The 13,902-nt window shown below is 42.2% G+C and overlaps 1 protein-coding gene across 1 annotated transcript; it reads right to left on the bottom strand.

Annotated features, from left to right (window-relative positions):
* Positions 1-243: 243 nt before the first annotated feature.
* On the bottom strand, positions 244-13,813 carry ATMIN (ATM interactor). Its single transcript, XM_044434077.1, has 4 exons — positions 13,682-13,813; positions 10,363-10,488; positions 8,462-8,661; positions 244-7,649 (listed from the first exon to the last, which is right to left on the bottom strand). The coding sequence occupies exons 1-4, from the start codon at positions 13,712-13,714 to the stop codon at positions 5,825-5,827; spliced, it is 2,184 nt and encodes a 727-aa protein (XP_044290012.1). The 5' UTR covers positions 13,715-13,813; the 3' UTR covers positions 244-5,824.
* Positions 13,814-13,902: the final 89 nt, after the last annotated feature.

Here is a 13,902-nt window from a genome sequence, read left to right as displayed (position 1 = left end):
TGAATAGTGATCAACACCAACACCTATTTCACAGCAGGCAAACTTTTGCTCCTCTCAGACAAGTTGAAAGTATGTGGGTAAGAATTACTTCCCTTTTAAAAATCTGTTGGAATTACTTTGTCTGCAGAATTTTTCATAGCATGCCTTCTTTTCCAAGGACAGATAAGTAGAAAACAAACAAACACTAGAGTATATAAGCATCAATTTCATTTAGTATAAAAAAAAATCAGGAAAACTCTGGCATGATAAGGCAGTTATTTATTTGTTCATTTGTCATTGCAATATACATGTTTTATCACATACATTTGTGACCTGCTGAAGAGTTTCATTCCAAGAGAAGAGTTTGGTTGTTTAAGCCTCACAATGATTTGCAATTCTGTGCATGCAGCTGTGTACATTTCATGCACGAAGAGGCCCGTTTTACCATTTTACTAATGTCTAAAAGCAGAAGAAACTGCACATGTATATCGGGCTTTTGTGTTTATGTACTCTAGTTCTAAAATATCATTACATGCACATGTAATATAACACGATCTTTGGCATTTCACCTTGATGAGCTTGCCTGCAAACTAGCATGGCTCTATCAAAGAATAAAACATGAGACATGTGGCACCAAAACAGGAGACTTTATTGTTTCAGACAATCTCATACTTAGCAAAGTGAACACAGAGGAGGAAAAAACCATTGTGCTCCCAAAGATTAGTGGGGAGCTGCTACTGTAGGCAATAATGAAGTATGAAGTATTTGCTATCATGCACTTCCTCCAAGGCAGATCTCAAAAAAATAATGGTCATATGGCAAATGTCTCTTAAAAGCAGCAGGCCACAGTTGAATTTTTCTGAAGTTTTTTCTAGCACATCTGCTTCCTTCTCCCATTCCTGAGTGATGAAAAATAAATTACCCCCTTGACAAGGAGGCAACAACCACCCTGTGCTGTTTTCTTGCAAACACTACTCGTGACACGCGCGATCTGGATTCACAAAATGCTGGCACCAGACAGTACTCGAGTTCAAGAGGGGGTTGCCCAGAGAGTTTGTCCACATGACCAGTCGTTTGTCAGGATTCATCAGTCACCTGGATCGACCTGGAGGGATGGATCCACACACGTGCACTGAGTCCCACACAATGTGGATTGAAGGTGCCGTTCGCGAGTTCAGCGTGTGCCTAGGTTGTACTAGTCAGCATTAAGTTGATATGCCTCAGTGATCTTCCTTACAACCTAATTCCCCCTTGGTGGAAAACTAGATATCAGAGAGACTGAAATCCTGTTCCCCAACATGGTAGCATACTATTTATCTGCAGGATACAGATTTATTGACAACACAGCCCTCTATTTACTCAAAAACAAGTCCAGTCAGACTCCCAAAGGAACATGCAGCAGATTACAACAGGCTGTTTCATGTGATGATATGCTGCGGGTCAGCTCGGCTTTGCAGTCGGAGTGCTCATGTGTGTGAAAGAGTGCCACACATATGCGAGCGTAATTCCTTTTCTGGGCTCAAATCTTACCACGGAAGAACAAGTGCAAAGGAAAGAATGTACACTAGAGTACATAAGCAACAATTTCATTTTGTGCAGAATGAAATATACACACAGAAACTAGTGAATGTAATGATATAAGACACCAGTTTGTCATGTACATGAATACTTCAATTACAGAAACAAACACACCAAAATCCTCAATGGATTAAAACTTGGTTTTAAATTTTTGCTGTTCTTGGTAGAAAATGGTATTCATGAAAAGTTGACTAGCTTTGTAAATCATTAGGATGCTGTTGCCTATTTCCTGCCTGCTGACCCTTTCCAAACACTTCATCCTGTCTATTAGGAGCGGTAAGTGCAAACAGCGCTAATGCACTTGTTCCTACCAGTTTGTTTTACAGCAGCTTCCCCAAATCTGGTACCGTCAAGATGCTCTGGAATACAGCTTCTCGCATTCTTAGACTGGTGATGCTGGCCAGGATTGATGTCCTCAACATCCAAGGGGAACAGGTCGGAGAAGACAACTCTAAAATGGCTATGGATGAACTGTCCATTAAATTAAGGGTATTGAAATGCCCCAGAGACAAGCAGGATTACCATTTTGAAACTGTGTGAGAAAGTAAGTTAATCAAATATTGGAAGCGAGAGTGTGACATGCACAGGCTGTTACTTGTTCCAAGTAGTAATTTGTTATATTCACTGCCTAAAAATGAACCTCATGTTTCAGACCTACTTCTGAAAAAAGCCCCCAAAACCCACCATATGAACAATGCAAGGGTGAGGCAGTTTCCTTAATGAAAGCAGGCAAATCAGTTAGGACTAAGTTAGGGCAGTTAAAAGAGGTTGTATGTGCTGCACGGTATGTGGGAATCATTCCAGAGCATCCTCATTATTTGTATCAATGATACTGAGTGAAACAGGCCTTTTATCCCAGTACTACAGCAGTTAGGAATTGGAACCAAAATCACAAGCATATCATTAAGTATGTTATATTTACCTTTCCATAAAGTAGTTTAATAATCAGAAATGTATGGGCCTTATTGATCTCTATCTAGGGCAGGTGGGTCAGGGTTACAGAAACATCCTTTCCTGTAACAATCCTGCTTTTGTGCCATGCAACGGAAGTCAGAAACTGGAATAATCAAAGACAGAACTTCAAGCACAAAACTCCTTCTGTGAGCTCCTATTAATCTCACAAAAGGACTGAGTTCAATCCAGGCGACACTCTGGTCCAATAAAGTCTCAAGTGCTTGGGAATCAACAGAACCAAAACAACAAAATGTTACGAGATGCATTTGCACAACACACTCGGCATTTCCTTTAGGCAGCCCTTCAGAGGGAGGGAGCAACAGACCCTTCCAGCATCTGTTGACCTGCTTTAGAGGATGATGGATTCCGAGGAGTCAGGTCTTTGCAACAAGTATGACTAGGTGGCTTACTATCAAGATGGTTTCTCTTTACTTTAGACTCTCCTTACCAATTATACTCTTGGCTTTCTAACACTACAAAGTGCAACATTCAAAGGGAGGCATGTGTCAGATGTTTAATTCCTGGAAAAAAGCTTTAAAAGTACCATAGTTTTGCACATAAAGTTGTAGAGAACATTTAAACCTACTTTATTGCACTCCAAAGGAATGTAGAATTTCCTTTCTTCCTTTGTTCCCAATCCCAAATGCATGGATTTAGTTGCATCTGCAGTTCAACATCAGCTTTTGCAGCACTACGTCTCAGCAAGCAGCCTTTAAAGAGATACTTAAAAGACCAACTGCAGTGCTGGTACTGGAAGTAATTCCTATCTAAGAATAGCTAAAGACTATCACCAACTTGAGGGCATGATATACAAGCACCACTGCACCAGTGGAACTATATTTTTGAAACAGAAGGCTAGCTGTATGCATTGGTGAGAGCTTCACAAACACACACACATCAGCGCCAAATGTTTGCAACATCCTCCAAGCACAGACACACGATTCAAGTCCACTTCAATTTTGTCATGAAAAATGCACCAGGGCCACTGCAAGGCAGCATACCTCAGCTAGCTGGACTTGCTTGGCACTGGAAGAGCAACTCTTGCACCAAGCCTCACAGGGACTAGAAATTTTGTAGCATGTCCTGCCCATCTGCCAAGTGTATAATAAACTAGGGCAGCTTCATCCCTGTGACCACGGAGTTATACTAGTACCTCCACGGACTGGCAATTTCCATTAGATCAAAACAACTTGCATGCTGTGTATGTGGTTCTATGCATACACACTCCGCTCACACTCCACTGTTGGGTTCTGACAAAACAAATGTGATTCCATCAGCTGTTAAACAGCATCAACCAAGGCATTATGTGAAAGGTGTGCCATGCAGCTGCAAAGAAGGGCTTGCATGAACCTGAAAACTGTTGCCCATCTTTGGCTAAATCAATCCAGCAGCATATTCCAAATGTGTTCTATACATTTATCACCCAGTCACAACTTTCTTTCCATACTTCCATGGCAGTCTGAGAAATGAGTATACCATTCTGCCGAAGAAACATTGGGGGAAACAAGCCTGGTATGCAATTAATGTGGAGAGCAGATAAGCAATGCAGAATTGTTCCTATGCAACAGATATTTTTTCCCTAGAGAACATCAATGCAAATAGTGAGCAGCTGCAAAGTCTGCAGACTTTGAAGTTTGGAAGATGAAGAGCTGATACATCTATGCTGGTAGACTGTTACTACCTTGAACTGAAGGCTGGCAAAAGCCTCTATCGGTTTGGCTTTGGAAAGCAGCAGGGCTTCTTGGAGGAGGTTGGGGCTTCAAATAATTCATTCACCATCACAGCTATAGCTCAACTGGCATATAAGGTGCCTTTGGTTAATGGCTGCCTTTACACACAAATTAGCTGCTCTGAACAACAGTATTAGCTATTAGGATCTTGTTCTGAGCTGACAGAATCTCATTTTTACTGCTTGCCTTAAAGCTGTTTCCAAACTAATTGTCTGACAGCAGCTTGAGATTTAAAAGAGGAATTGAACAAAAGACTTCCAGAAGGTGCAAATGGAAAGAATTTACACTTCCTGCATTTTGGAGATGTATGTTAAACAAGGCAGTCTCACACAGAAGAGCAGACTGTTTCAACTTCTGCCTCTGAAGACCATCTGATGCTTCAAAATGCACTGCGACCAGATAATAAGATATGGTGCACCTTGTGAGGCCTCCTTTAATTTCTGAATTGGTGTCCTCCCTCCTTTCCTTATGTGTGTGGAGTTTGAGAGCAACTCTTGCCTGCGGCAATTGTGATATGCGGTAAGAGTTCGAAGCTGAAATTGTATTAGGATGCCAACATCATTGCAAGAATATTAAATCCATGATCAACCCAGACAGATTTTCCCCATTTTAAAAACCAAGTATATGGGAAATTTTATTAACATGGTAGCTTCAAAATTCAAGTGCCCTCCCATTCATGGCCTGAAGCACAAAGCTGAACTTGAAGTATGAGAAGTCAGAAAAAACAAGAACCGGTTTGGATACTGTGGTTGCATTTCACAAGAGTGACTACACTGAATAATGCAATGACTGAGATGCCTCTCTAAGTCTGCAGAATCCTGCCTTGGAACCCTGGGCAGGCTGTCCCCATCCCCACATCTCTGCGCATGAGCGCGCCACCTCCTCAATCACCAGTCTGGCTGCAGTGACGCAGACCCCTTCTTCAGCTCTGGGGCCAAGGGGGCAGGAAGAGCAGGTGTGGCGCCATGCCCCTGACATGCCTTTGTTCCCCTGCTCATGCGTGAACAAATCAATACGCTGAAGAACGAATCGGAAGGAACTGATGGGCACAACCATGATGTAGCTGCTTTACAATAATTATGACAACCAATTCCAACATAAGGAACAAAAAGAAATGACACTGCGCAGTAACAAAACAAAAAACAACTCGCTTGTGGTCCAATTTTTTAAAAGAATACGGTGTAATCCTATGCCTAAAGTTTCCATTCTGAAATTCTACTCTGTGTGGTGGAGTTTCTCAGTAATAATTAAGTAAAGAACTACAGCCTTAGTTGCAAGTTCAGAGTACAGACATAACTAAGGACTACAATTTTAAAATTCTGGGTTAAAAAAAATAGTAGAGGCATGAACCAACTAACTAGCAGTTATGAAGTGTTCAAACGTACATTTACACACTACAATGAACATAGCCACGTAGGATTCAGTTTAGTAACAACACACAACACTTAAATATCTTACTGTATGACATCTTTGTAAACCAACTGTATATGGTGAATTACATTCAGCAGACCTAACGCCAATGTCAGTTACACCTACCCACACACCACTTAATTTTCAGATAAGATAGAACTTGAGAACCACACTCAATGGCTGGCTTTTTCTGAACCTTGCCACAAAGAGCACAATTCTGCACAAGTCTGTGTTTCGACTGAACTGAACTGTGACTCAATTGTATTCCAGGCTAGGTCAGCCAACAAAAAATCATCCATCGCTGTCTGGGTCTCGTTGCTGGTAAGGAATAAGCTGCCTAGAGTTTCAAAACCACTATCCATGGTCTGCGTTTCAGCACTATTCAGCTGGACTTTGCTCTCTGCGATTTGATTAGAAGCATTTCTCTCATGAAATGGCACTTCTGTCTGTGTTTCTGTATCAGACGAGTCAGTGCTCATAGAGAAAGCAGACTGCTTCAAGATATTCCCCAAAGGTAGGTAGGGACTATCTAAGAAGAAATTTAGGTCTGTCTGAGTCTGTGTGTCAAACATCTCCAAGCCTAAGAAATTGGGATTAGCTCTGCAGGTATAGGACTGTGTGGCATTATCTGAAAATAAATCTGTTTGAGTTTCAATATCTAGGGATTCCAGGACAGGCTCAGAATGCAGGCTACCAAGTTCAGTCTCTTCTGTCTGAGTCTGGATAGTCGAAGCTGAAAAGAAATCCTCTATGTCAAAATCTATTCCTGAGTTCTGTGCAGGACCAGAAGGCGTGTCAGAATTAGAGCTAGTATCGGTTAAAAGACTACGGTTATCCAATGACTGCCCAGCTGTACTGCTCGAAAAAATAGTTTCCAGATCATTCAGTAACTTCATAGTCTGTGTCTGATTGTCTGTCATAACTTGGTGTGGGAGAATATTATTCTGTGAATTGAAATTGATAATTGGGTCACACTTAGTGTCTTGATTCAAAGATTTGCAGCTCCCTCTTTGCAGCAAACTTTGATCCAGGCCTGTAGCCATCAAGTTGCTGCTTGGGAGAACCACTGAATTTGGTTCATCATTAAATGAAGAATTAACACTGTCAAAAAGATCACTGCACATGACCGCCTGGTCCATTTGTACTCTCCCATGAGTACTTTTCTGTGACTTCCTGGTCTGAGTCTCTCGAGAAATTCCACAGGACTGCAGACAAGACTGGGCAAGTGCATCTGTCTGAGCAGCAATGGAGGAAGTTGGCTTTGAAGTGGGCAGCAGGGTCTGAGTCTGTACATTAACTGGCAACAAAACTTGTGAACTGAATGTCAGATCTGTCTGAGAACAAGAAGACACTGAGGAATCAGGAGTCCAGGCTGCAGAGGGCACAAGGTTCTGTGAAATATAAGATAAGTCCGTTTGTACATTGGTGGAACAAATTCCATTCTTGTAGCATATGGCTTCCAGACCACGAATTGTATTACTTGATGTGACTTTATCCAAATTGACCTGGATACCTGTGCTAACTGGCTCCACATTGCCAGTATTTTTGGTTTTTGAAAAGGTTAGAGTGTCTTTAAATACAAATGTTTCAGCCTCCAGGGCAGGCATCATAATTCCTACTGGCAGAGGCATCAAATGAACAGTACTCATAACAGAGCCTTTGTCATCAACAGCAACTACAACAGGTTTGACAGAAGATTCAGGGGCTGATACAAAGATAGGCAAGTGAGTAAGCTGCATTACAGGAAGTTTAACCAAAGCCACTTTGGGCTTTGGCAGAAGCAACTTTGGTGCATTTTTTGGCTGCGTTTGTGTTTGCTTAGTGGTACAGGAACGGCTGGAATCTTCAAAGGAAGCTGCTGGTTTGATCTCAGGCATCTCCAAGTCTTTAGTGCTAGTGTATCTGCTGTGAACACGAGCAGAGGCTTCTTTAACGTTCTCCCCCAACAGCTTACTTGATAGTGAAGTTTCAATTTTTCTTTTCTTACTAGGTGGATCCCTGTAAACATTAATAAATCCTTAATAACTGGGTTCAGCTATCACAATATTCCCCATTCTCTCCAAATCAAGGTTAAATGCTTATAAATATGGAAACACGTGCTATCCTGCTTTCTTAGGTCAATCTGGAAAGGAAAGACATTGGTAAAGGAAGGTTTCTATGAAATCTCTCACACTGTTTCACCCTTTCCATTCCTGAAACAAACTCCCAGGTTGAAAGTAATGGGAAGGTGTGCTTTGAAAACGTTATTTAGAAAAAATTAAACAGAAATTAGAATTAAAGGGCAGTACTATGCCGAAATCATGCTTAAATTTATTACTGGTCATTTTTTGTAAGACGTCCCAAGACATTTGTGGTGGATGGGTTAGAAAAGTTTTTAACAAATAACAACAACAACACTGGTCAAAGAAGTCCTGTATTGCCCACAATCAAATCCTGGACTTATGTTATTAAATTAAGAAAGGCAACATATAATACTGTAGCAGTTTAGCAAGAAAGGATTTAAGAAGCCAACAATGCTGACCTAAGAGAAAATTTTGCACTGTGGTACCCGTCTTTAATACTGATCTCTCATTAACTGCACTCAGTGTGTATGAGCCTATTACATTAAGCATTTTGATGAAAGATGTCATGAGCAGCACTTATGTTTCCTTTTCTAATAAAATGTTTAAGGAAAGCTAAAAGAAAAAGAGAAGCAGTGATCCCAGACGCTAGAATCTTAGGTGCCAGAATCCAGCCATATACTCTGTGCTATCTCTTGACGTGTGTGTACATTCAGGAACAAGTCAACCAATGAAAGACATCACCCTTACCTGTGTTCAACAGGGATCTCATGCTGTGTCCTATAAATATGAGACAATAATGCGGTCCTGCTGGCATAGGGGCACCCACAAGTACACTGGAAAGTCTTGCCACAATCCTCAATATGTCGCTTTAGATCCCATATGGTGCCATAGGAATTGCTACATTTATCACATTTATGCTTCTTTTCAGCATGCATCTTCATGAAATGCTGAAATATACAAAATAGGTCAGGCAAGTCATAGAGACACAGGAAACTGCTTGCACCCAGGCAGACCATTAATCTATACAGAGTGACGAGTGGCAGACAGTCACTTTCAGTCTTGCACACCCTCACCTGCAGGCGCCAAGGATGAACCTGAAACTTCTGCATGGACAGCAGGTGCCCTGACACTGATGTACAGCTGCTCCCTGACAGGAAAGTGGACCCATGTTTGAGACATAATGTTGTTCGATTCTTGCCTTACAGATTTTCTGAGTAGGCTATTAAATAACATTTTCTGTCATTGCTGGTGTTTTGAAAAACTATCCAAGGGAAATGCATTTGGCAGTTTATGATTTTTGCCTGAAGACCACAGAACTGTTAGACCATGGGATAAAAGTCTACCTGTACTATCTGGTTCCACTGGAAAACAAGCAAGTTTTGCAACTGACTTTATTGTCATACACTTGTTGAAAGATTCAGATTTCTGCCACTCAATCTCCTTTACAGCTGGAAAAGGTACAAAAAGGGCAACAGAAATAGTCAAGGGGCTGGGGTAATTCATATACAGGGAAAGATTATACTGAGTGGGGCTCTTTATCTTAGACAATAAGTAAAAAAGGATATAATAGAGGTGTATACAACTATGCATTGTGTGGGCAAAAAGGGTAATGTTTTCCCCCCTTTCTCTGGAGGGAAACTGGAACTTGGGTTCAACTGGTAAAGCTGAATGGTGAGAGAATCAGGATCCAAAAAAGGAAGCACTTCTACACACAATACAGTCACTATGAATTTGCTATCATTAAGATGGCTATCATCTTAAAATATTTAAAAGGGGATTAGACCATTTCATTGAGGACAAACTGTAAGTGGTATCAGAAACACTCCATCTCTGAATAACACTTGCTGGAAAATAAGAAGGGTGCTATTATTTTCATTGTGAGGACTGGGCCCACTTCTGCTAAACCGAACCCCTTACCCGTTGCTGAACTGGACTCTGAGCACAGAGGGTGTCTGGCATCTGCAAATAAGCAAGCTGATATGGGTGGGGAGGAACCAAGCACCCTTAATCCAAAAAGAAAAAAAGGAGGTGAAAAATTAAGGTTTCAGAGATCAGGCCAGTTAAGTAGTGTTGGCTATTCCAAACAAGGGGCCCTTAAGCAGTAGAATCTACCTTGAAGGTGGGGTTAACTCTGTGCAATTTGGGAAGTTGGGGGAGTGAACCAGCTTGAAATCAAGTTGGTATCATTAAGCTACTATCCTGTCATGGCCAGTATTCTAACCTTGCTTGTCTTCCGTGACTGACTTCTGCAATACTCTTCTTCTGTATCACAAGCCAGCCAACTTTAACATAGGCCACTCAGTTAGAAAGCCCTTTGTCCTCATGGGATATGGGTTTCTTCTAAGATACCTACATGGGAGTATACTTTTCTATTAAAGGAGTGGCATACAGTAGATTCATAATGAAGTTGTGCACTCTCCAGTTCCCTAAGACAGATCTTTTCCAACAAAATGAACCCACAATGAGCATCTAATCAAGAAAAAAATGATCACCAAAAATGCAGGACCCTTTACAGATGTTAAGCAAAAATATGTTTAAACAGACAAGTTGCAATTCAGAAATATATATAGTTCTTTAAAAAAATGGTATGTTCCAAATCAAGAATTCACACTAATTTTGTTTTGTTATACTGTGGTTAAGGTACATACCTGCCTTACAAGAGAAAATTGTGAAAAAGGCCTTTCTGGTCCCCTAGGACAACCTTCAATGGGACAACAGTAGTATTTCCGTGATGTTTTCAAGTCTTTCCTTATTGCAGAATTTGTTTTTCCATCCTGAAGAATGAGAATATTAGTAAAAAGAAACAATGGTCTCGCATTTAGGAATATCTGGAAGATACTTTATACAGCACCTTGCTTGGCCTGTTATGTAAAACACCAGAACCATGGGCATATATGTACATGTATTCCAACAGAAGCAAGCCATGTGGTAGATTCTATCCCAAGTCACTCCAGTTTGCAAGTTTACTTAAGGGATCTTGAGCTTCCATAAGCCTGATTTGGATAATCATTGCAGATAAATAAGCTGAGATATGTACAAACCAGGTCTGGAAGAGGCTAGAGCTAAAGCAACTGTCTGAAGCTGGTTTAAGATTCTGGCTTGTTCTGATCCAGAGTTCAAAACTGCCCCCTCATTCACTTCTCCCTGCAACTTTCTCCCAAGTCATTCATACAGAAGCATCACTTCCAGAACAAGAGAGGCTCTAGTTCCCCTGTATTCTTCACTAGTCAGACCTCACCTAGAATACTGTGATCAGTTCTTGGCACCCAAGTTTTAAAAAGATGCAGGGAAATTAGAAAGGATTCAAAGGAGGGCAACAAAGATGATCCAGGGTCTGAAAACTAAGCTCTACAATGCAAGGCTGAGAGAACTGGGCATGTTTAGGCTTGAGAAGACTGAGAGCAAATATGATGGTGCTCTACAAGTACCTCAAAGGCTGTCACAGAGAGGAAGGAAAAGACCTTCTCACTCATCCCTGAGCGTAGGACACCGAAGAACAAACTTACACTACAGCACACCAGACTCAGGCCTTATAGCAGGAAACACTTCCTAACTGTGAGAGAAATATGACAGTGGAAAAAGTTGCCAAGAAAGGCTGTGGGCTCTCCCATGCCAGAGACATTCAAGGTGGAACTGGACAGTCATCTGAGAGGGATGGGGTTAACTGGTGACCTGTAACAGCACAGGGTTGGGCCTGATGGCTTTCTTGGCTCCCTAGATTCTATCAATCTATATCTTGACTTAGTAAACCAAGATATGATCACCCAAACAGAGCTGTTGACTGAATAAAAGTATCCTACAGTAAGCACTAAGCTAAATTTTTAGATTACATCTATTTATACAACCAGCTATTTACAGGTAAAAGAGAACACGTTTGAAGTTAGTAAAGACTGATGCTAACGATACTTTAAGCAGAACTGTTGCTTCACATAAACTTTGCAATGAAGATTACCATCAGTATCTTATCTGACTTGTGCAAAAGTTATCCCCTGGGTTTCTCTACGTGAGCAGTTCAATTCGCTGCTTTACTGAGCCTTCTTCCATTTTCACTGTAGGAGGAAAAATGCATTCTTTAAATGGTTCTCCCCACCTACCCAGGGTTTTTTTCATTTCTCCGCCTTTCTATATATTCTATTAACCAACCACAAGGTGGCACTGTGTTATAGCTGCCCTATAGTGGACTTACAGCTATTGTTGTTCCACTTTGTTGAGAATGAATTTTAGTACCAAACTTTCCTTGTTCTTAAAAAAAAAATGCTATAAAGGCTAGAAAACACAGAAGAAGCCCAGGAGAATAGCGACATTATGAAAAAGCCTCACAAACTTATGTGATGGAGGGATCTGAAGAATACAATAAATACCCCATGTATGGCAGCCCCCTATATATGCCTTCTGTAAGCAAAAACAAAACAAAACAAAAAAAAAACAGATACTGATTCATGAAAAATGTTTCTAGCCCCTGTGGCTATGAAAATGGAAAATGCTGCAGAAATGCCTTCTCATAAGGCTAAAAGAGCAGCTAGTAAGATTCTAGTAACTTAAACTTGAGTGTCTTGCCTCTTCATCAGAAGCAGACTGTTTTGCAAAATGGTTATTGCAGAACTTAGTTATTTGTCTAATTTATACAAGTGCTGGGAGCTAGCTTTTGTTGGCACAGTATGTGAAATGCACAGGTGTAGTACTTTTTTAATGTGAAGTTCTCTTCAAAAAGCAGAACTAAGATTCTCAGAGCATCTTAAAGACTAACCAATCTATCATGCTATGGCTTTTGCCATAACAAATTCATCAGTTTTTAAGATGTCACAAGATTTTGTTGCTTTTGCAACGAACTAACACAGCTACTTCTCAAGAAATATATAAACTAAGTTTCTGAATATTTGCCATCCAAGGTTCCCCAAACCACCTAAATTAGAGAGTACTTTCTACTCTCTCAAAACCTCAGAGTTGTTTGAGTGCTAGTTTCAACATGAATGCCTCCTCTCTAACTTGTTTTTATCTTCTCCCATTAAAGACAGTGCGGAAGGTTAGGGTTAACTTCTCCTCTCCTGGAGTAAACATTCTGCAAACAGAACATGTGACTGTCCTGAAGACACCCAGCAGCTGAATAGGGACTAAAGTTCATCCTTCCCTGTCCCCCCAGTCCTAGTTTTATAAGTTATGAAAGGGACAGTGTGTGCAATGGTTAGTCCACTATATCTGAACTGTGATTGACAAGGTGGATGCTATTGCTACTTCACCACCTCTAACCTTGGCCCAGATAAAATCCTGGGAGGACTGCCCTATGAGGTAAACAGACACACTTATTTGTCAAGGCCTTTAATGTGCAATACCAATTGCATGTTATGCTGAATTTTTAAGCTGTCCTTTAATTTTTAAAAATATTGAATGCCAACGTAATGGTTAGTGTACTAGTCTAGGGACCCAGAAATCTGGGTTCTAGCCTCCACTCAGCCATGACTGACTTTGAGCCAGGCAAACACTCCCAGCCTAATCTACCTCACAGGGCTGTTGTTACGAGAATAAAATAGAACAATGCAAGGCTATGTTGGGTTCCTCGCAACAGGGAAAAGGGCAAAGGCAGTGTCATAACAATTATTATATTCTCAATCTTATATCCTAGTTGTGTGCCACCTTGACAAATCTGCTGATGCGCAGCCAATGGCTGTTCAGACGAAGTCAGTAAGTCCCCAGAAGGAGCGGGGTGTCGCTGGGGCAGCGGGAAAGGGGCCCTAGGCGGCAGCAGCAGCGGCAGCAGCCACAGGAGGGGGGCGGCTCCGAGGTAAGTCCCCGCAAGCGTCGCTAAGGCAAACGAGGGAAGAAGGGGGTCCCCGAACTGCAGAGCCGGCAAGGCTTCGCGGGAGACGTGGCCCGGCGGGGATGGGACGCCCGCCGAGCAGCTGGCGGGGGAAGGCCGGCCGGCCGGCCGGCGCTGTCCGGGACAACCCGCGGCGGGCGAGGGTGGCTGACCTGTTGCACGCGGTGGGCCTTGCTGAGGTGCATGCTCAGCGCGGGCGGGTTGGGCAGCACTTTGCCGCAGCCGGGCACGGTGCACAGGATGTTGCTCCGCACGGCCCGCGAAAGCTCCGTCACGGAGGGCCTCACCAGCTCGCGCGGGCTGGCCGGGCGCTCACGGACAGCGCGGGGCGCCGAGCGCGGCGGGCGCCCGACCCCCAGGCCCGGGCCGGCGC

The sequence above is a fragment of the Varanus komodoensis genome, unplaced genomic scaffold, assembly GCF_004798865.1.
Source record: "Varanus komodoensis strain SLA01 unplaced genomic scaffold, ASM479886v1 scaffold27, whole genome shotgun sequence".
In the NCBI taxonomy this organism is placed as follows: Eukaryota; Metazoa; Chordata; class Lepidosauria; order Squamata; family Varanidae; genus Varanus; species Varanus komodoensis.
This window is presented reverse-complemented; position numbering and strand designations above follow the sequence as displayed.